This window comes from Prorops nasuta, unplaced genomic scaffold, assembly GCF_024137725.1.
Source record: "Prorops nasuta isolate Cenicafe-Biocafe unplaced genomic scaffold, Cenicafe_Pnas_1.2 PNAS00004, whole genome shotgun sequence".
Classification (NCBI taxonomy): Eukaryota; Metazoa; Arthropoda; class Insecta; order Hymenoptera; family Bethylidae; genus Prorops; species Prorops nasuta.
The window spans coordinates 1,349,113-1,370,949 of NW_027116801.1; the positions used below are offsets into that span (position 1 = coordinate 1,349,113).

The 21,837-nt window shown below is 43.6% G+C and overlaps 3 protein-coding genes across 6 annotated transcripts; 1 reads left to right on the forward strand and 2 right to left on the reverse strand.

Moving 5' to 3' along the window:
- Window positions 1-26: 26 nt before the first annotated feature.
- On the reverse strand, window positions 27-849 carry LOC136772712 (sperm-associated antigen 1-like). Its single transcript, XM_066725842.1, has 4 exons — window positions 663-849; window positions 456-583; window positions 284-387; window positions 27-237 (listed from the first exon to the last, which is right to left on the reverse strand). The coding sequence occupies exons 1-4, from the start codon at window positions 847-849 to the stop codon at window positions 27-29; spliced, it is 630 nt and encodes a 209-aa protein (XP_066581939.1).
- LOC136772953 (sperm-associated antigen 1-like) lies at window positions 690-3,418 on the reverse strand. 2 transcript variants are annotated; one of them, XM_066726230.1, is made up of 5 exons: window positions 2,900-3,418; window positions 1,952-2,675; window positions 1,599-1,870; window positions 903-1,107; window positions 690-824 (listed from the first exon to the last, which is right to left on the reverse strand). In XM_066726230.1, the coding sequence occupies exons 2-4, from the start codon at window positions 2,113-2,115 to the stop codon at window positions 1,028-1,030; spliced, it is 516 nt and encodes a 171-aa protein (XP_066582327.1). In that variant the 5' UTR covers window positions 2,116-2,675; window positions 2,900-3,418; the 3' UTR covers window positions 690-824; window positions 903-1,027. The 2 variants fall into 2 exon arrangements, with proteins under 2 accessions (XP_066582327.1, XP_066582328.1); XM_066726231.1 differs by lacking the exon at window positions 690-824 and having other exon boundaries at window positions 997-1,107; window positions 1,195-1,870.
- Window positions 2,673-20,452, forward strand: LOC136772952 (ras-related and estrogen-regulated growth inhibitor-like). Of its 3 annotated transcripts, none has more exons than XM_066726228.1 (6): window positions 2,673-2,690; window positions 4,043-5,122; window positions 7,961-8,017; window positions 10,559-10,635; window positions 16,707-16,888; window positions 18,700-20,452. In XM_066726228.1, the coding sequence occupies exons 2-6, from the start codon at window positions 5,062-5,064 to the stop codon at window positions 18,956-18,958; spliced, it is 636 nt and encodes a 211-aa protein (XP_066582325.1). In that variant the 5' UTR covers window positions 2,673-2,690; window positions 4,043-5,061; the 3' UTR covers window positions 18,959-20,452. The 3 variants fall into 3 exon arrangements, with proteins under 3 accessions (XP_066582325.1, XP_066582326.1, XP_066582324.1); XM_066726229.1 differs by lacking the exon at window positions 2,673-2,690 and adding an exon at window positions 2,792-2,806; XM_066726227.1 differs by lacking the exon at window positions 2,673-2,690 and having other exon boundaries at window positions 3,620-5,122.
- Window positions 20,453-21,837: the final 1,385 nt, after the last annotated feature.

Genomic DNA, 21,837 nt, shown 5'->3' on the forward strand with positions numbered 1-21,837 from the left:
TATCGTATAGAATGAAATCTCAAATGTTAAGCAGTTAACAGTTTATCATTTCCTAAGCAATAATGATTTTTAAAATGTGGTAGAGGTGTAGATTGACGCGAAGAGCTGGGAGCTCGATTGCAGGAACAAATTTCTGTTTCCATTTTGCGAAAAGTCATTCCTTCGTTAATCTTATTTGTAAGATCTTCAATTTTCATCCTAAAGAAAATGGCCTTGGAGGTTATTTTCATAATAATTCTACAATATAGCTTTATAATATTATAATATATCACACAGAACGTACCGCACTTTTTTCGATTCACACGGCTTTCTCAATTTCTTAACAGCAGCAATGGCAATTTTATTCGTTGGTTCCAATTTCAATACAGTCTCATAATCGGCCAGTGCCTGTACATATGCATTAAAATAAATCGATTAGTTCGAGGGATATAAATAATGTTATTGTGTGCTAATACCTGATTAGGTTTTTCCAGATGCTCCATGGCTAACGCCCGTCGCAGTATTGCTTTCACGTTGTCGTATTCCAATTGTATCACCGCATTGCAATCAGCAATTGCATCCTTGTATCTTTCTAGCTTTATATCTGGTATATAAACGAATGATAGGTAATAAAAGATTAAGAGACTTTTTCCCTATTTAGAAATTTAGACAATATATCTTACATGTCATTGCGCGATTGTTGTACGCAGCAATATTCGAATCCATCATAATACAAGAGCTATAAAGCTGTAAAGCTTCTTCGTAATCACCGGCTCTAAAGGCTTCGTTACCTTTCGCTCTCTCTTGTTCCGCGAGGACATTAATCTCCGTTGCCGTTAACGACACTAGATTATATAGAGTTACCGTCATTGTTTTACTTATGTCTAACTTACGGTAAGGACATAAAATTCTCGTTAACTTACTTTTATCGACTGTTACTTCATTTCTAGTTTTCCTCAGCTTATCCCTTTCCTTTACTTGAATCGCTTTCAGCTTTTGTCTTGCCTGTTCCTCGCGCAGTTCTATTTTGTTTACTTCGGTGTCAGCGTCATACTTGTTCCAGGCGTCGTAGTCGCACGATGCTATACGTTTTACGTTGTCTTTTCGAATTTCTGGTGCTTTTTTTGTCTGTAACACGTATAATCGATAGACTCACCTCTCGTGTCTCTTTCAGGCATCTCGATTTAAGAATCGAAAGCTCTCTGAAAACTCTACTTAATTCTTAAACCTATAACTGAGGTAGAAACAGTCATATTGATCCTCCTTTGCTTATCCTGTAGTTTTCAAACTAGAAAGAAACTGGTATAGGGTGCGTTGAGAAAATAAACAATACATTTCTTCGAAAAATTTCAATTGACAAGCACATAATTACAGATGTATTATAACCAAACTTGTAAAGAAAATTTTTTCAACGAATCTGGTGTGGTATTGAATTACGTTCTGAGATAAACTGGTCTAATCGAAACGAAACATCAAGCGTGTTTATTTTTGCTGAACTAGTGTGCTGTTACAATAAGTTGCAATGGGGATGTATTTGTTTTATATTTCTACTTATCGTACCAGTACAAGAGAGCAGCTAAAGAGAACAGGCCACTTGTCGCGAACAGTAAATACCTTACTCGTTTCTGGATCGACCTGTCTGATATCCGGTATAGTATCAGGGTTGCCAACCAAATTATTTTTTCCTTCGTGCAAATCTTTGTCGCGGCTTTGCATCTCTTTTATCCAATCGGTCAGATCCTCGTCAATTATTTTACGATCTTCAGGGAGCAGCATATTAGGAGTTAACGCCGGCTCGGAGTATGTTAAAAGTTTGCTATTTGGCTTCAAGATCTTGAGTCGTTTCTCCGTATGCCTCGTTAGTTCTGGATAAATACCTTCTTCTCCGGAGCTACGGAAAAGGGAGAAAATAATGTCAAGAAAAAAAGTCGAAAGCGGAAAGGGAAAGAGAAAAATGTAAGATATTTCTCACCGTAATATACATAGTATACGCTCGAGCTCCTTTCCTTTGGTACATTCCGTAATGTATTCGAATGAGAGATGCTCGATGGGTATCTCGTATTTCTCCAGCAAAGTGCTTTTATTAGGTCTAGCTCGAGTAATTAAATCTACTTTTTCTGTATCCTTGATATTCATGATTGAGACAGAAAATTGCCAGCTCGATAACCCGGCCAACAACTTTACCGTTTCTGCATTAGACAGTTGATTACACCAGTCGCCATGGCTACACAAAGCTCGTTCGGATTAATACATTCGGGGCGTTTGCTGTATACGCAGAGATTGTCAAAATACTACATTTCTAGCAAACGCTTGTTAAAAATGCTACTAATCAAGTATTAGTAAGGAATCTAACGAATTATTTATCCCGCGCTTTTTGACTTGTCGATAACTTTAGTATATAACCTAGTACGCAAAGAAATTCGTATACACATATTCTGTTGCAAAGCGTTACTTTTCAGTTGATCAGTGGATTAAGAAGAGGGCGAGATTCTCCAGGATTGGGAGATTGCAAAATGAGGAGAGGCGCTAGCTGTAAGTACCCAACTGGCAGTCCGCAAATGACTGCAAACTGCAAGTGGCTGAAAGCGTAGAGAGAAGGAGAATTCATAATAGATAGTAGAGAGAGGGGGGATTCACGTAGCGCAGTCGGACGACGAGCATTCGCTGGCCAGCGCTTGGAGGGAATAGTGCTGTACCTGTAACAGAACCGAGTAAGTTTTCGCTGCAGAAACAGAATCCAACAAGTGCTCTTTTAGAATGCATTAAACTACAAATGTAGGATCGCCTCGTAGACCCGTTGGTGAAAAGCTATATCCAGTCTCTATCGGTAATTAGCTTTTTTCTTTAAATCCGATCAAATCAGGACAGATCTGTCGCGGTGATCCTTTCAATTCATGTTTCTTAGCAAACGTTGCCTTACCGCTTCTCTCGAGTCTCGTCGTAGATTATGAAAAAGTGTACGGAGGAGGTTAGCGCTCGACAAGCAATTGATAAGAACGGACGATTTCTCTCTCACTCGTGGAAAGTCGTGGCGAGTGTGTAGATCAGCCAATAAACGGCAGCTGTGAATTCGATTGCTCGGGTGGAAATGAAAACAAAGGGCCTGTTCTCTTTTCATTACACCGGTGCATTAACATGGAATAAATAAGAAAAAAACAATCTTGTTTTTGAATTCGTGGCACCAGTGCAACGGAGTATGCGGCAGAGCGAACGGACTTAAATCCGGCGCCTCTCTGCTCGTGCGTGAACGAGGCGTTCGACCTTACCGAGGTCACTCTGGTCTCGCGTTTCGAACGCCAAGAAAATAGGTTAGGTTATTTTAACCGCGAAAAAGGCCTAACGCGACGCGATTACCACGAGTTTGCTTTGCGTAGTCTTACGGTGACAGTTTTCAGCGATACTCTTCTCGCACCGTACACTTTCGACGTATAAAGCAAAAGGAGACGAGGACGAGCGTAAACCAAACGCTGTTTGATTTTTGAACACTTGCATATCTGAACTATCTGAAGTTGGCGCGGAGGGGAGGGGGAAGACACGCACGCGCGCGGGATGAATGGGAAAACAAAGTTAGAAAGAAGGAAAGGAGACGACAAGGTGGGGAAGGGAGACTGTGGAGGAGGGGTAGGGTAGAGCAGGCGCGAAATCCAGATCGCTGTTAGGAGGGAACGAGAAGCACGTGGGCGATGCGAGTTCTACACTCTGGCTGCGGTCTTGGTTGAGTCTCGGCTGAGTTGGCTGACGCTGACAGAGTTCCCGATCCCGGCTCGGCTCGGAGAGCTTCAGTCTTGCTCCGTCCGTCTTACGCGATAGAGGCAGCGCCGCGGAGAGCCAAAGAAGCGCAGGTTGTGCGTGTGTCGCGCGTGCCCGCAGACCATTCGATCTCTCTCTCTCTCTCTCTCTCTCTCTCTCGCGATCGGAGATCGGAAGAACGAGTTCAGTGGCGGCGCGAAGCGTTCGTGGCGCCAAGCAAGGGGAGAAGATGGGGAGGAAGGCCGTCGACCCGTTATAAATGGAACTGGCAAGACGACATTGCTCGAATCGTTCTTTCTGCTATTATCCTCAGAATGCGGCTGCCATGTGCGTCCTGACGTTGCACAAGAGAATCCGTCACAGATTCGCTACAGGCAGCTATTCCGGATCCAACCGTGGAAGAGGAGACAAGTGGCGCTACACTTGACGGCCGGTCGAGAACCAGCTGGACTGACATCTACTCAGGAATTTTGTCAACCTTGAGTCGCTGCACCGCTCGATCTTGACACGATAACAGGGGAAAAGCAGAAGCGAGGTTTACGTAAATTTAAATAGGAATGAGTGCAGAAGAGTGTGCTACGACGAAGATCTGTGCTCGGGATATGTGAAAAATGTGCCAAGAGAGTGCAGTGGTGGTGCGCTAAAGCGAAAGAAGCTCGTCCTTGCAGGCAGGATCGTGATTGGTGTAACCGGAATGAAAACTCATTAGAGTGCAAACTACGACGTGGTATAATTATGGCGCGAGTAAAACGAATCGAGGCGAGCCTTACGTTTGCGTGGAGCATTTCAGAGAGGAACTTGATATATCAATAAAGCTCTTCGTGTTTACACAGCTTGTCACTAATGGAAATCAATAGCGATTTCCAATGACCTCTGTGCAATTCGTGCGTTTCTTTCATTTTCGAACGTGCCTGTCGAACGTCGCAATACCCGGTTGTTGTTATTATTGTTATCGACGAAGAAACAGTTGCGCGCAAATTCCGAAAACTCTGCTAAAAGATTGCATCGTACAAAGCCCGTATGCGTGTGTTAATATTTAGCGCGTATCCTGTACTATTATCTGTTGGTCAAGAGAGACAAGTTCGACTAGTGTTCAATGCTGCCAAATTGATCGATCGCTTGAGACAAGAATAGGCGAAGATTTGTAATATTAAAAAATATGGATGTGTCGTGTTGTGGTACCATTTGTGCTTTTTAGTGCGACAAAGTGCTGTCGCAATTCTCCTTTACTGTCATGTGCGTAGAAACTCAGTTTCCGGGGATTTGCATTATTATCGAGTTATGGCAAGAATGCGATTACCGAATGATACCTAAAAGCAGCCACCAGTCTTGATGACGAACGTCAACAGGATCAGGGTGGTCGTCCTCGGCGGCCCCAGAGTTGGAAAATCAGGTTGGTTAGCTATATATAAGAAACACTGTGTTGCGCGCTTTGAATCTTCGTTGCGAGATAACTCTATTTGCGCAACGAGTATTTTCCAATAGAATGGAATCGTTGAAAGAGAGAGAGAGAGAGAGAGAGAGAGAGAGAGAGAGAGAGAGAAAGTGGAATGATTTCTGTCGCTGTCGAATTCAACGGGGGAGTTAGCTTGGCAATCTGGGCATCTAGGCAGGCATCTAGGCTCGTTTTATCTCCTTACCAACCTTTTTCTTCCCATACAGAAACGGATTGTTTTGAAAAATGTCTCCATCGACTTTGCGCGATCGATGCTTCGATAAACAATGTACGTTATACCGTTTTGTGTATACAGGCATTCAAAACAGTCAATGTTTCGCTTTCGTAATCGAGTAGATGGCGCTCATCTCTCTTCTAGAGACTTTTAGCCGTACAGTCGATATTAATCAAATGGTGCGCACAATAGTTGATGTAATCGTATCGTGGTAGATTGCATTGATTGTCCAGCCGTGTATATTTGTATACTACACGTATATATGCCGAGAGAAAGAGAGTGAGAGGAGAGCTACTCCCCGTCGATCGCATCGAACGAAAGTGCCGTTAAGATGAATACACGCATATATAAGTAGAGAGGTTAGGTGTGCTATGTAATATATGGCATTAGTTAAGTCGACAGTCGCGCGTAATGCATACAAAGCGGCCAAATGAAGTAGAATGAGGAGCTACGTGGAATGCATTTGCTTTGCAGAAGCCACGAGGGACAGTTCCATACAATGTGTACATTAATCGTTGGAAGTTTGCGAATTAAAAATTCTCATCGGCGCAACTGTGGTCGAGTGAAAATCCGCTATAACTTCTGTTTCACGTAACGAGGAACTCGGTTATCGGACACCGTGACAGAGAGTGGTACGTAGTTGGTGGTTGCTCGGTCCACCAAAGCATCGACATACGATCCGATCTCGCAAATTCCTCGAGTCCACGCACTCGGGACAAACCAATCGACGGGACGCGTTCTCCTGCAAATTTTCCATAAGCGCGCACGTGCACCCACGCCATTTAATTTTCGGTTAGAACGCCAATTACGCGTCGGTGTAACGTCAATTATTAAGATTGGAGGCAGTGGCCATTTATTTGCGTTAATGCTCGTTGAGATGGAGAGCAATTGGGAGAATTTCACGCGACGCAAAGTGCGTTCATAAATTCATTTCGGCCAAACGGCGCCAATTATCGCGGCCATGTCCAAAGTAGTTTTCTTTTTTTCTGCACCCATTTCTCCCTCCCTCTCCTTCTCTCGTTTTAAATCATCTCGCAAAGGGCAAACACAAAGCGCGCAGCGTTAATATTTTCGATCGAGTCGCGTATGTCATACCTCTCGCAATAAATATTCATCTGTGTGTATGCTTTCCTTTGTCCTCCATCCTCCGTTGTGACTAGGCATTCCTAAAGTGTAACGAACTATAGCGGTAACGACGAGACACGCTTCATAAATTTCTTCGTTACTTGGCAAAACTTCGGAGACACGGCTCAAGCGGTGGTTGGAGAGGGAATGCAACATGCAGGAAATTTTTTGTTAGACTCGTTCGACCTCCGAGGACTTATCGTTTACACACGCGTCGATACCTCGATAGATCCCTTTTCTCTCGGGAGTTATACAATCCAACATCGTTCGTGAATCTGTCGTTGCTCGTCGGCCTGATCGTAGATGAATCTAGCCAATAACTCACCGGACTGGAAGGAGCAAGGAGCCTGTGGGAACGAAAAACCACCACCGTTTCCCTATTGGCTATTTGTCGCGACTGTCGCCAGATGTCATAACTTGCAGTGTGGCGCTGCTTTGTCGCAATGCGGTGCTCATGCGTCGCTTGCGCGAAAACGGCGTTAAAAAAAAGAATGCGACGAGGATGTAATCGGAGAGTGTTCGAATAGTATCGTCGTAATCGTCAAGAGCGCTACGTGGATAAACACGGTGGTGCGGAGCACGTGTGAGATTGGAAAGGAGATTTCGGCAGTTTTGCCATATCTCGCAGTCTCATCTGCTTAATGTGCACCACTTATTGACCAGTCGCTATGTATTTTTCAGCGGTGAGAGGTGTTGCACGACCGAGTCGGAAGGCGCGATAATTACGTATCGTTTGTAAAGACGCAATCTCCTACCAAATTGCAGCCTTCGAGTTGAAAGAGCTCGTTGCTCCCTCGTTAGACTCGCACAATGGAGAATAGCGAGGAACCGTGCAGCAAGAGGTTGCATTATCAGCGACTGCAGCGGCAGCAGCAACAACAACAACAGCATCGAGAGAGTCAAAGAAGAAGAAGAAAAAGATGAAGAAGAAGATGAAGAGGTAGAAAAAGACTAAAGACTGGCTTGCTTGATTGGAGCGTCGACAGGAGGTGTGCAGCCTCGTGTAAGGGAATACTTTTTTATCGCGTTTAATGACAGATGATCTTGCTGCAAGAGCTGGCCTCCAGAAAATTTAATCAAACACCAACATCGGATCTGGTATCACTTAACGTTCTGAGTCCACCACTTTGATTCTTCGCAATCGAACCAAACAATGCGAGATGTAATATACCAAATCGACCAGTGTGGGACGATGCATTATGTCTAGACGACTTTTAGTCATCATTAAATATAATATAGTCTCTCTCTCTCTCTCTCCTCCATCTTATTTTCAGAAATACTAGCGAAACAAACGTTCCATTGTCATTGTTACCGAAAACTTCCATCGTACTACTGTTCCTCGTTTTATGTAGTATTTATATAAAATAGATTAATCAAGTATTTTTGCATAGAATATTAAAAATGACTCTCCCTCTGACTCTACTTTCTTGTTTCAGCTGTAGTGGTGCGATATTTGACGAGACGGTACATCGGAGAATACAGTTCGACGAGCGGTGAGTGATTTTGCTGGTTACAGCAGCGATATTATTGAAAGGGATAGGAAGGGTGAATTAAGGTCAGCGTAAAGGGACGCTATAGCGGCGGCGTGTTATAGTTGCGCATGAAGATGAGGAGTTTTTCAAGTGTCTATCGGTGAGAGCGAGCATCATAGCTCATACATCTACGGGCGTGCACAGCAATTATTATGGCGAGGTAGCAGGCATGAGTTATGAGAGAGATCTGCATTCTGCTGACCCTCCTCCCCATAGGCTCTATTTCATATCGAGTGTTTAAATCTCCGCCCTTCCAACCCAGCAAACTCTCTCACAGTGCACTGGCGAGGCCCAAGCGGCCCAGCTGATATTTCTGTAATCGCAAAAAACCCCCGAAGACATCTGGAAAGGCGCCTGGCGCACCAATAATAAAGTTCCCCCTTCGCGCGACTCGCCACTTTTATACAATAAAATCTCAAGAATAAAACTCGCTGCTCGCGCCTCCTCTTCCATATATATATATATATATATATATATATAGTATACCTTTTACGCCAATATACTATATATATGAATATATATAGCAGTAATGCACGCGATGGAATAATCATTGCATCTCGCGTCACGACCAGAGAGTGCGGGGATTCCATTATATTCCGATTATTCGAATCTTCTATATTAACAATGTGTGTGTGTGTGTGTGTGTGTGTGCAAATCTGCCGGTGCTTCTTTCATCGATCCTCGCACGTGGAATCATTCGAGTCAATGATTTAGAAAGCAGACCTTTAGCTTTTAATGTGCCTTTTCGAGGAACGCCTGGAAACAGGAAGGACAGTGTAGTATCCTCTCTATATATGTGTGTATATATGCACAAAGTATACATATATATAACTCGCGATAAACGCCGGCAGAAAATTACGAGGTCCGATCTCGATTCATCATAGCGGATGATCGAGATCGAGCCAACAGCGACCAATAGTTCCAACCACGATACTTATCAATCTCGAACAATCCGCTATCCTTCCTTTCCCTTTCATCCGCTTTTACTTTATTCCGATGATATCCCATAAATTGCTCTTCTTCCCTCGGCAATCTCAAGATACTCTTATGTACACATATATAAAGTGTCAATCTCTTTTCTGATTTAAAACGTTTTAACCCTTCGATTGTCCAATAATAAAACAATATACGACTATGTACATTTACTACCCATGTGGTCGGTAGTTATATCAGCCAGGGCTGCCAGCTATTTCCTAAACTTTCGTAGATATAACCCTAATAACGTTTCTTTCTACCTTTAGTCGACTTAGCTCCAGAGTTAACCACACCCCATACAGCACCAAGTGACTTATAGACATCATTTAGAAGTCTTTTAGTCAAATGGATAACTAAAAGATTTCTATAGGACAACTTTTAGTCAAGTGTGTTATATGAGACGCTACCGCTATAGAATTACTTTACTATATATCTCTATACATTCAATACCCCTTGATATTTTGCGTGAAATATCTCTTTTACGCAATAATTCCTCATTACACTTTGCAATAGTTTTTATAAATATTACTCTTAGATCGAATCCTGTATAATATTTAAATACGCGTTAAATATGAAAACTTTTAAACCAAAAGAACGTCGATACCGAGTTTTATGAAAATTCAATATTTACGAATTGTATGATTACTCATTCTTGAAAATTTGAGGAAAGAAATTCCTTGTACAAGCTGCTTGCATCAACAACATTCCTGAAGGACACGTGGGAAAAGAAACAGTTTATTATAAAACTTTATTGTAATAATGACAATAAAGATTGAAAGGAGAACAATTATTTACTCAGGTGCGTGTATGAATGATAATAAAACTAAGACAAAAATGATGCTTGACAATTCTATGTAGTTAGAAGTGTTTCGAGTTTTATTTGCATCACTGGTTTTAAAGAGATGGTTCCACAAAAAATTAGTTAATTCTGCAAGACATTCTCTATATAGCGAGACTTATTTAATGGAGCATTAAAGTCTCGTTAGCCACGGAGGAAGAGAAGAGAAGAGAAAGCGGAGATTTTGCTGTTTTATCTAGCGCAGGAGGAGACAGCGCAGCGAACACCGAGTACTTTAGCTTTCGGTGAATCGACGGTTCGGTAGAAAAACTCTGAGAGGAAGGGGGGGGGGCTCGCTCTCGTAGACCCATACACACAATGGCGTTTGGCGTGCGTGCGCGATGACCGCGTTCCCCTCGTATCCTCGTATTTTCTTGCAAAGTAAGCAAGCATCGCCGGAGACGCGCAGAGTGTTCTTTCATCTCTCAGAGGACGCGAGAAATTATGACAAGTCAGACAGGACGTCCATTACGAGCCATTACTTCCAATATCCTAAAAGACCTCATTAGAGGCCCGATGCGCACTTGCGACTCAAATATTAATTAAATATACACCCCGCTGGAAAAACTATGCTCGCTGTTTCTCCCGCTTAGTCATGTAAACATACATATATAGCACTATAAATACTCTAGCAAAGAATCGACGAAAGGAGAAGTGGAAAGAGACTAACCGTTTTTGTTTGTTGTCAGATTTCCTGTACAGGCACAGCGTTACCATAGACAACGTGACCACCGAGGTGGAAATACTGGACACTTCTCGTTGCGAGGTAAGTTTGACAATGGCTAATCTCACCGTGTGTATACACATACTGAGTCTAGGTATTTACAGCTGTACCTCTCGAGGTGTTAGACGAGTAAACATCTCGCTTGTGTGCGCGCGTGCGCACGCGCGCATCTTGAAAATAGTGCTTTCCCGTCAGGGGGATAGATTTATTAAGAAATAGACTCTTGGCCGTTTTGACGCGATGATTTAACGCGTGGCTGATTTATCGTATTACAAGTTATACCACCCGGTCATTTCTAACAAGCGATAAATTCCACGTCGCAGCAACAATGCTTTGGCAAAATTCTCCAGAGAATCGTCGGCCTCTCGACGCTTCGTGGATTCAGCTGGCTGTCGGTCCAGGTAACAGTTCGCCACGGTCTAAATATATCTTCTTTCAACGGGCTGCTTGCTTGGTAGTGGCTGCTGCCTCAGGCCCTCGAGCTTCGCGCGTCCGTCATGCGTCCAACCTCAGGCCAAACTGCCAAGTGGCGCGCGCGCCCCAACTCACTCTTCAAAACAACAATCACAGAGGAACAACCAAAATTCAATACACGCCTCTCGAAATATTATTCTTAACGTTGGAGCCTCTCCTTTCTCTTTTTCTACCCAACCACTCATTCTCCTCGACTATCTTCGCGCCTATTTTTCCACTAATTTCCTCCACAGTTTTGTTTATTGTTTAAATCAGTGAAATTACCTTAGAGAATTTCTGCTTTTCTTCTACACTTTGTTGTTAAGTAGATCGACGTTATATACGGAAGAGCTCTAAACTCGAGATGCTACTTGTCGTGTTTGGGTGTATAATAGGGTTAAGGAAGGTCAGGAAGGGAGACACGACGATTGACCCGAAACCATAGCGAGGAAAGATTTGGCTTACGGAAGGTAAACAACTCGAATGTGGATGAACCGTTGCAAATCTTTTCTCATCCTGCAGAGATGGGAGAGAGCCTATAGAATAGATAATCCGGATTATTCTTAACAGGTGTTTCTCCCGCACTTATTTCAGTCCAGTTCTCGACAGTTTTTTAATGGCTCGCTGGTTCGTTCGCTCGCTTATTTTTGGCAAACTGGTTCTGAGAGAGATGGCGTGTATATACAATTATCAATCTCCGAGAGAAAAAGATCACCTGGTCACCAATATACACAATTCGGACCAAAATCTCTTCTATATATGTGTATATCTTTTTAGTTGATTTCTCTAATGTGCTAATCTTTGTATGTATAAAGAAAAATTGGCTAAAGATTTCTACAAATACTAGTACCTATACTTGACAGTTTTATAAGGTTTAAACATTTTTAAATTAACAATTACAGAAAATTTAAAATTAATTTCTACAATCGATCAAAATCCTATGTTATTTAAGCAAGCTGCTCCAGGGGTCCTTTAGGATTTTTTCTTAGCGCCTAGATTTCAGGGGTATTTATTTCATTTATTTGAATTAAATTGTGAAAGATGATTCAGTCAAAATGAAAAAACACCATTTTTAACGATTACCCTGATATATATTAAACTTATCCTTTAAAATATTATTATAATGGAGTGTACGGGTAAGTCGAATTGTATACAAACACCAGATCGAATTGCAAGTTTCGGACTCAATTAACTTGGAATGCGCATAAATTTCTGCAAGCTGCGGTCATCTGGATAGAACGGGTATAGGATTTATAGCGTTCAGCGGTCTCTCCGTGCATTGTAAACAATGCCGTAGCATCCACTCCGGACTATGTATAAACGTAGACGCGTAAGGATACTTGTACCGTTAGTGTGCATAGATTCAATAAATAAGACCGATGGAGCGTGAGTAGGGGAGGGGAGATTCCGACGATTTGTACGTATGCGCATAAAGTCTTGTTTGAAATTGCCGCGCCAACTTGCTTACTTCCCTCCTGATCCTTTCGCTATACACCGATCTTATTTTATTTCCGATTCTCAAGCTCGCTCGACTAATTTTCAGATCTCGATAAAACGCGCAGCCAAGTGAGAAAGAGGACAGTACCACCGTAGCTTTGGCTTAGAGCACCATAATCGTATGTTATTCGCGCCGCGCAATCTTTCCAATTATCCACCAGGCCCGGAACTATCTTCCTGCACTTACTCGACGCTCGTTTTACTCCATATTATAAATATATATGCAAAATTTCTAAACCGATATCAACCCTCGAATAGCGAGAGAGATGCCTTGAAATTCTCTGCTACTCTCTCTCTCTCTCTCACTTATACATATAGTTTACACAGTCTGATTCGCTAGTGTTATTAAACGCACGACCCGCACAGCTTTCGCAAGCTTTCTAATCTTAAATATTACCCCTCTGTTAAGTTCTATTCTACAGGACCTTATCGATACACGCGCAACCACTCGTAAGTTCTCTGCAATATCGCACTGTCTCTCAGCCACCCGTGCTGAATTCTTCCCTCGAATCGACTCGAAAATCTGGTGAAAGCAAATTTTACACTCGAAATTACGTAATTTTATTATATGGACGACCAAGTAATCGTATTTAATATTATCGTTTTTTGTCAAGTCTTATATACCAAATTTCATCGACATTCAAAGTGTAAATTTTTTTGTTATATTTCGGAATAATTTATTTAGCTTTTTCCTGATAGTTAAAAATAAGATTGTTTTTTGGATAAAAATGATTTGATTGGCTATTTTTTTTAATAGTTCGCAATTATAATCATTTATTCTCACACGGTCTGTCTACAATTCGGTTATCTCTAAACTCTCGAAACGTACGACTAGAAAATTAATTTCTTTTCAATATAGTTATTACTGTGTTTAAAAAGAAAAACTAAATATACATGCTGTAACCACGAACAGTACCGTTAAGCAGACATCAGTTATTTGTTAATAAAATTTGGTCCATTTCTATCAACCCAAAGCTACCATTTAACGTTCGAACGATAATTTTTAAATATAAACACGCGTGTATAAAGAATCCTTGGTACGTTTACTCTTAAGAAGATCTGACAAAACAATGATGAGCCCTCTCTGATAAATAAATAATCTCGCTAAAATAAAAAATCACGAGTATAAAAGTTGCGGAGACTCTACCGTTTGTTTAGTCCATACCGAATCGTTCCCTCGACGAGGAGAGTCTGATGCGTGGTGAAAGTCCTTTTTACCTTCGAGATTATGCAGATGTAATTTTAGGACGCGCGAAGAATGCGTCGGAATTGGCGAGTGATCCGAATGGGACCGATTGGAGAGTCGATCGGATTTTCTTGGGTCCTTTCAACGAAATATACTATGAGAAGCGGAAGACAGCTGTTGGCAGCGCGAGTTTCGCTTTTGGACATGATTGCTCGACCCACTTGCCCAATTCTCGATTTTTCATTGTTCCTCATCCGTGAAGGCGGCGCGGCATGGCATCGGGGGCGCATCCTTGTCGAAGGGACCGGTTCACCAGTCGGAGGATTACAGCTTCTTATCTTTCCTCTTCTTTTTCAGCCTCCTGGCTAATTGATAATTAAGTGCACGCTTCATAGTGGGTGGCCGGGCTTAACAGCTTGAGAGAGGATCGATTAATAATTTCATAAATCATTTTAAGCAAGCGGCGAAATCGGTCGAGTGCCCAATTCGTGGCTCGCGCGCCTTATTTCTCTCTCTCTCTCTCTCTCGTCGAGTGCATGACTCCCCCCCCCCCCCCTCTCCTCCTTTGATCTCTTTACTCTTGCGTCAGCAGCCGGATACTCGCTCGGGCCAGGAATCCTCGGTCACCACACAGCCTTCGGAGAATCACATCCGAGGCGATATCGAGCAACGCTTATCTTCGCTTCTGCACAGATGTACAAACAACAACGTCACTCATATTTTTCTCTTTCTTCTCTCTGAAAATAGATTATCGCAAATTGTTTTGCGCGAGTCTCTCTTGCTGGTCCGGGAGATATACGTAACGCTCTTATATATATATATATATATTTATATAGTATAGCATAGGCGTGTCCCGATTACCGCAATAACGGGTCCTACGAATTCCCAATGAGAAGTCGAATGAGGAAAATCTATAGGAGAATTATTGCGAGTCGAGTTGCGCGCACTTTACGATCGTGTAGTAATTATGCACATGCTAATTCTATTTATCGCGATATACAACGGCGAGCAAGGAGATTGCACGGAACCCCTATGTACCATTATAAATTCTAATATAAAGTGTCTGATATACGTTATCCCTTGGCAGAGGTATAGGTAAACGTACGTAGCGGGGATGGATATGGCCATAATTCCCCGGGCGACTCGTGGAACTCTTGCTAACGTCATCATCACTTTTCCCCCGAGCCACCACAAGTCTCTCTCTTTCCCTCTTTATCTCCCTCTTCCTATACCTTGAAACATAGTTACCAACGCTTTCCGAGAAGCAGGTCGAGAGTATCCTATCTTCCATCATCAGTGCGGACCCTGATACGCAGACCTATATATGTATATAAACACTGTGACAAACCACACGAGTCATCTGAAATTTGATCGCGATGTATCGTGACCTTGGTCCAACTTGATCGAATCGTCAATTACAATTATAACGAATTAACGCCTTTGTATAGGTCTCCTTTTAAAATCACCCTCTGTCCCTATAATCCCCCTCTCTTCTCGCTAGATCTTAAACGAGCAAACTCGGAGTACAATAAATTTAGTGAGTTATGGTCACGAAGCTAGAGTAGGCATGCTTGCTAAACGTGGGTATGATAAAAGTAACCGTTAGCACGATCGGGGTGCATTTGATCTTAACTCGTAAATTAGAGTCGCTCACCTGTAGGTGCCTGCCGAGGAATATCTTATCGAGGGGAGAGAGACTGCTGAATGTACAAGGAGAAAACAGGCTAACCAACGATTCACCTTTCCTTCCTCCCCCTTTTCTCTCTCTCTTTCTCGGTTGCTCTTGCAAGTACGCGAGTACCCATAACCTGGCTGTTCTCCAAAGATCCTCGATTCATACGTTTGGTTTGAAAACTTTGCTAGTGATTCCAAAAATTAAAGTATATATATAGACAAATGAATCTACGGTGTTTCTCATTCCATATCCTCATTCATGTTACACAAGATTAGTACATCTGTACCCCGAACCGCTATTCTCAAAAAGTTTCGTGTTTAAAATAGGAAAAATTAGAAGAGAAGAAGAGAATTGGCTGTGATTGTTATCGTTGACAGGAATGCCGCTTCCTCCTACTACCGCACTCGGAGAGAGTATGACTGGTTATACCGGCGATAAGTTACGGTGAACCTTCGGAGGTGAACCCGGTAGGAATCGCTTTGGGATAAAAGTCTGGCGTAATAACGCTGTAACTCATTGTCAGTAGCGAAGCAGCAACAGCGCTGCGGTACTCCACTCCGACTTCCTACGGGCGTGGCTGATGCCACTTGGCTCATCCCGAAGACCCTACCTAGGGTTGCAGCCTGCACCAAATAGATCCAGTCGAATTTCCCTAGAAAAAATTGTAATTAACCTCATCTAATTAATTGGACAATTTTTAGCGGTGGTTTAGATAACTGCAAGTTCGTATCTTATGGGACTGATAGGATCGTATCGTATATATATATATATACCTACAGCTTGAATATGCGTGGACTCACGTGGGTGTTAAAAGTCCTCGGACGCGGTTCTCGCCCACCTGAATCGATTTGAAATGGACAGAGCGACAATTTCTCGCACATTTAGACCTATCGGCCTCTCTTCTACACCCAACGTTATTCACTCCTAAAACTCCAACGGCGCGCAGACACTCTCTCTCTCTCTCCCTCTCTCTAAGCTCACCCTTTTACGAGCTCCTTCTCGACACTTCACTGTTTGTCCTACGACCCCCTCGCCACTTTTCACACTCTTCCACCATCGCAAACAACGCTCGACGCTCTCTCCACTCCAACTCTACCGAGCAATTATTTTTTTAAACCTTGTCCAAACGAGTCTTGTTATAAAGGCGAACGTCGAGCACGCTTTTCGACGGTCGAATCAAAGTAGTTTCTCTAATTATTCCAGCTGAACAGCTCTGCTAGGCTTAAGATGAAATTATTTTTCTTGTATTTGTATATAAATAATAATAATAATGGATCTTGTGGTTTGTTGGGTTTTTCGCAGGAAAATGGCTGCCTTTACTCGCACATCAGATGGGGCGAGGCCTTCGTCATCGTGTACAGCGTGACGTGCAAGAGGAGTTTTCAAGAGGCACGAGGTCTTTTGAAGCAGCTGGCAGACCTACGATTGCCATCCTACTTCACCGCTCTTCTCCTCGGCAACAAGAGAGATTTGGATCATGCACGGTATATATATTTATATATTATATACCTGTATATATATTTGCGCCAACACTCTTTCCTATTTCTCTCATTTCATTTACCAACATTTTCTTCAGCCTATATATATATAGGCTGAAGATCCAACCTCTTGGGCCACGAGCAACTCTGCATTCTGATGAAATATTAGCCGTCTGGTGTTTCAAGACGAGCCTATGTTCGCGAGAATTCGAGGAGATAACTAGTCGCACGGTAGCTGGACAGCGGGTTTTAATCTTTAGCAAGTCCATTAAGACGATAAAAAAACTGCTACCGGATGTCATGCCGCCCTGTCGCTTCACCACGAGCCCTCACCAGCCTTCTCCGTATCTGATTTTTCGACCTGAAAGCGCCCAGCTTCTTTGCCCATTCAAACTCGCTTCGATGGCCTTTTAAAGGTCCAGGAAATCAGACTCTAATATTAGGAATTTTAACTTGCCCTATTCTCGTCTGTGTAAAATAGAAATGATATATTTTTCTTAAAAGTTCTTTTCTTCTCCGTTTCAACGAATCCAAATATCTAAATTTTCTACCTGAAAGTGCGCAGCTTCCTTGAACGTTCCAGCAGTGACCTTTTAAATCTTCAAGGAATATTCTGCGCTTCTAATGCCACGTTATTAGGAATTTTCCCCCACACAATTTTGATCTATGCAAAATAGAAATGATATATTTTTCTTAAAAGTTCTACTTCTGTCTTTCCCGAAAGCTCGTTTTACTTATAGGAAACTGGAGACCTTGGCTACTTCCGGTCTCCCCTTCTTCCGTTTCAACGTATCTCGATATCTGATTTTTCGACCTGGAAGCGAGCAGCTTCCTTGCACGTTGAAACTCGCTTCGATGGGCTGTTAAAGGTCAAGCGAATCTTCGTTGGGCTCTATAAAACCACGTTATGAATCGGCTTTCACCCTACTCTCATCGATGCAAAATAGAGATGATAGATCGTTGTTAAAACTCAGCGTCTGCTTTTCCCGAAAGCTCGTTTTATTCATTGGCAATGGGAGACCTTGGCAACTTCCGGTCCCCTCTCCTTCTACCGCTCCAACGAATCTAATTTGTAGCTATACATATAACACGGGTACCTCAAAATGGACTCGATGCTATTTCGCGCCACGACCATAAAATTCGTGACTTATTCCTGAGACTCGCGGAGCCAGTTTATCGGCTCGTTGATACACGCTGAGCTTTTTTCCGAAAGGGGACAGTGTATACGTGGACGACCAGTTGCTCGCTCGAACGGAAATCGTAATTAAAGGAGGAAGAGAGGGAAAGAGAGATAGCCCACGCGAAAAATCAGTACCCGTTGCGGTTTATTATTGCGATTCGTGAATCATCCGAAAGTTTTATTATTAGATACCCCTCGAGACGAACGTAGGCGTTGCATTCCGTTTCGATTCATCCTCAAACATGCATTCTCAATCGGAAAGCAAAGCGCGATACCGGAAGTCCTTATAATTCGAGATAATAAAATGTACCGCTCCTGCTATAATGGTCCACTCGTCATAGCTCGACCTCGACGAAAATATGGATTCCTCGAATTCTCGTTAAAGAGATCGAGAGACACCCCCGTCAGGATCTTCCATTTTCGACGGTAATCAATGGGAGGGAGAGTCGTAGAGAAAAAATAGTCGGAATACTTTTGAAGTCGCTAAAGTAGAGCAGGTAGTGGAACTGTGATTAAAGAGGAAGGGATTGGGTCTGAAAAGAGAAGGTATACAAAGGTTCGGTGGTTAATTTAGCCCGAATATAAGAATAAAGATGAGGATTCGTTGTTTTAAAGAGGAGGGGATTTTTTGTTGCAGAGAGGTGTGCGTTGACGAAGGTCAGCAGCTGAGTCTGGCACACGGATGCCAGTTTTACGAGGTAAGCGCAGCGGAGAGTCCCGCGGGAGCAGCGTTGGCCTTCCAGGGACTCCTGCGGGAAGCCAGATCCGTGCAGCTACTGCGAGCCCTGCCAATCAGGAGGAAACTCGGAGTGCACTCGGTCTCGAGAGTCCTAGGAACGATATTTGGCAAGAATACGACCAAGGACCGCAAGAAGAGGCCATCCCTCAGCATATGACGCCTTCTGTGCGCCCTCCTACTTGGTGGCCCGGATGACCCGGGCCTCAGGACCGATGTTGTCGTTCTCAGCAGCAACGTGTACACCAATCGCTGAAGAATCTCTCTCTCTCCAGAGGCATGGATGTCTCTGAGAAATGCCAACATCTGCCTTTCTTCGCCTTTTCCTCAGCCAGGCTTCCATCGAGGTCCAGCAACGGCAGCAGAAGCCTGGGCTTTTGGCTTATGATCTACGTACGGGAGAGAACCTGACTGAACGGCTAACGACGCGATTCTTCAGGGAGGGTGCAGGAACCCGATGCGCAATAGCGTTGTCATTATCACCGTTCTCGATTGTTATCCTTCTTGGGAAGGGACGACAATGACGCGGTTGAGAAGAACAGAGTGAATAATGGTGTCGAGTGTCGACAGAGACAAAGAACTGGTCCGGCACCAGCGTCGATGGAAAAACTCTGCAAGGTTCCAGTTGATCGTGGACCCGTGAGAACAGTGGCGCGCGCGCGTACACTGTCCGTTCTCGAAGGACTTGGGAAAAAGGAGGATCCGCTAATAGATCCCTTCGAGCCACGCAGGAGAAATTCCTTGTGCGAGTGTTGCCAACTGAATTGGTTGAGAAACAACGTGACTTTTATCGATAAACAATAATCAGCCCTGTCGTTATTATTATATCCGTGATATTGCCATTTGCAAATGGAAGCGAATTGACCTTGATTTCGTTGTTTCTCGCTCGAGGAGAGAGACTGGAGAAAATACAGGTATAAATTGATAAAAAAGACGAGCTCGAAGCGAGGCTTGGCATTGTTTTCGAGCGATGGGTACCCACTTGTCTTTCAAATTTTCGCGTTATCTCCAGCGGAGGATCCCTGAGATATTCCACCGTTGTTTGTTATTGCTTTATTTTTTATCGTTTCTGCTTCTCTCACTCGAGTCGAGATTCTCTTCTGTATAAGAACTTGTAAGTACCTTGTTAGAAACGACTAACGTATTACTGCGTAGTGGACGAGAAAATTGTTAATGTTCCTAAAACTCTAGGGGATAAGTGTAAAAAGCGCACGTATTTACTTATATTAATGCCTTAAGGGAGAGTCCGAGAGACTTGAAAGAAAGAGTAATATTTTGAGATTATCTGGAAGATTAAATGTGTTTTCAGAGGTGTTGCCAATCGAGATTTGTGAGTCATAAAACGGTAAGGTGGTTGCACGTAGGCCATAATAGACGAGAGACTAATTTAAGATTTACGTGGATCATTAGTGACTGCATTAATGAGCGTAATTTACATTAATCTCGATGAGAAACCCTAGGGGCTTATGCGTGAGCTGCGATCGATTCGAGATTGTGCGTGTACGTGAAATTTATACATTCCAAGTGTAAAATTAAGGCTTGTGGATATCTTGGAAACCCTGGCAAACGTTGGTAAAATGATCGATCGTTGCGTTAATCTAAGTGCTAGTCACTTGTTATCATAAATTCATGAATAATAAAATTCTCTTGTTAAATCTGAGTAAATGTCTTTATCGAATCCCCGCACCTATTTTATCCCAAAATCCTATCCCAAATCCTTCTATATATAGGAAACACGAAAACAACATGAAAAGGGGAAAGAGCGTCGGCGGAGAAACGAAGAAACGCATCGATTCCAGCAAAGAATTTTCCTTTCCACGAAGAATGAAGACTCCGGCGCGCCGTGCGAGAGAACACAATATTTGCTTCCCGAAGTATAAATCAGATATGTTTCGCAATGCACACGAACGGTGATCAGTGGTCGCGCTCGTAAATATTTACAGATACAGACTATACATGTTCGCTTCTATAAAGATATTTAGCAATGGTAGATATCCGTTGCACCGTGTAAGAGATAAGCGTAGCCTTTATTGCGCTTACTCACTTACTTAGCGGTGCAACCTTTATAGAGCCAAGTTTATTAAACACAGAGGATTATCGCTGCCGAGGCCCGAACTCGCCCTCCTCATTTTGTCTCGGCGTGAAAACGCGCGCGACGAAGGCATGCGCACCGGCGGCGGCGGACTGCCATTGGAGACCGCAGCGACCGCAGAGACGCTTCCATACCGAAAGCAGCTCTGGGAAATTCGATGGTGTGTGCGTGAGTGCGCGCGCGGATTTCCGACTTTTACGGCCAATCGGCTGACCGATCGGAAACTTTGATAAGGACGGCACGAGGAGACAGTTACAAGAGCTGCAAAACGTGGCCAGGTTTAGAATTTCCATTGGCTGTGGCGGAGGAGAGCTCGTAGGTCGTGCGTGGAGCGAAGAAGAGGAGGCTGAGAGCTGGGCTTTTCAGAGGACGCTAGAGGATTCTCGTAGCTTCGTTCGTAGGTTAGGACTCGACAACGAGTCGACTGACTCTCGTATTACCTTCTTACCCCCCCCCCCCCCCTCCCCCCTCTCTACTCGGTCTCTCTCTCGCCCTAGTCCCTAACCAACGAGGACGCTCTCCTCCCCACCACCGCTCTCTTCCGCTGCCTCTTTCCACGGAATTCCCCGAAGACAAACGATCCGAGTGTACCGATAAACCGATGTCTCGTCGCCGATTTATCGCTACGAAACGTCGCTTCGTGGAGACAATGTCGCTCGCTACATCGGATTCAACTTGCCACGACACGAGGACTCTTCCGTTGCTTCCGCCGCTGCCGTTACTGCTGCTGCAGCAGTGCACAGTGCAGTGCAGTCTTCTGCGCGCGTCCCCTTTATTACCGGCGCACCCTTCGGGATCTGCCATCTCCTTTCGCCTCGACACAATCCACTGGAATAAACGACGCGCGCCCTCGCCTATCCGCGAACGCATCAATCACAACCGAAGAAACGGTATTCCCCCTCCCCCTCCATCTATTCGCGGTAGGGATGACGTTCCTCTGTTCGTGA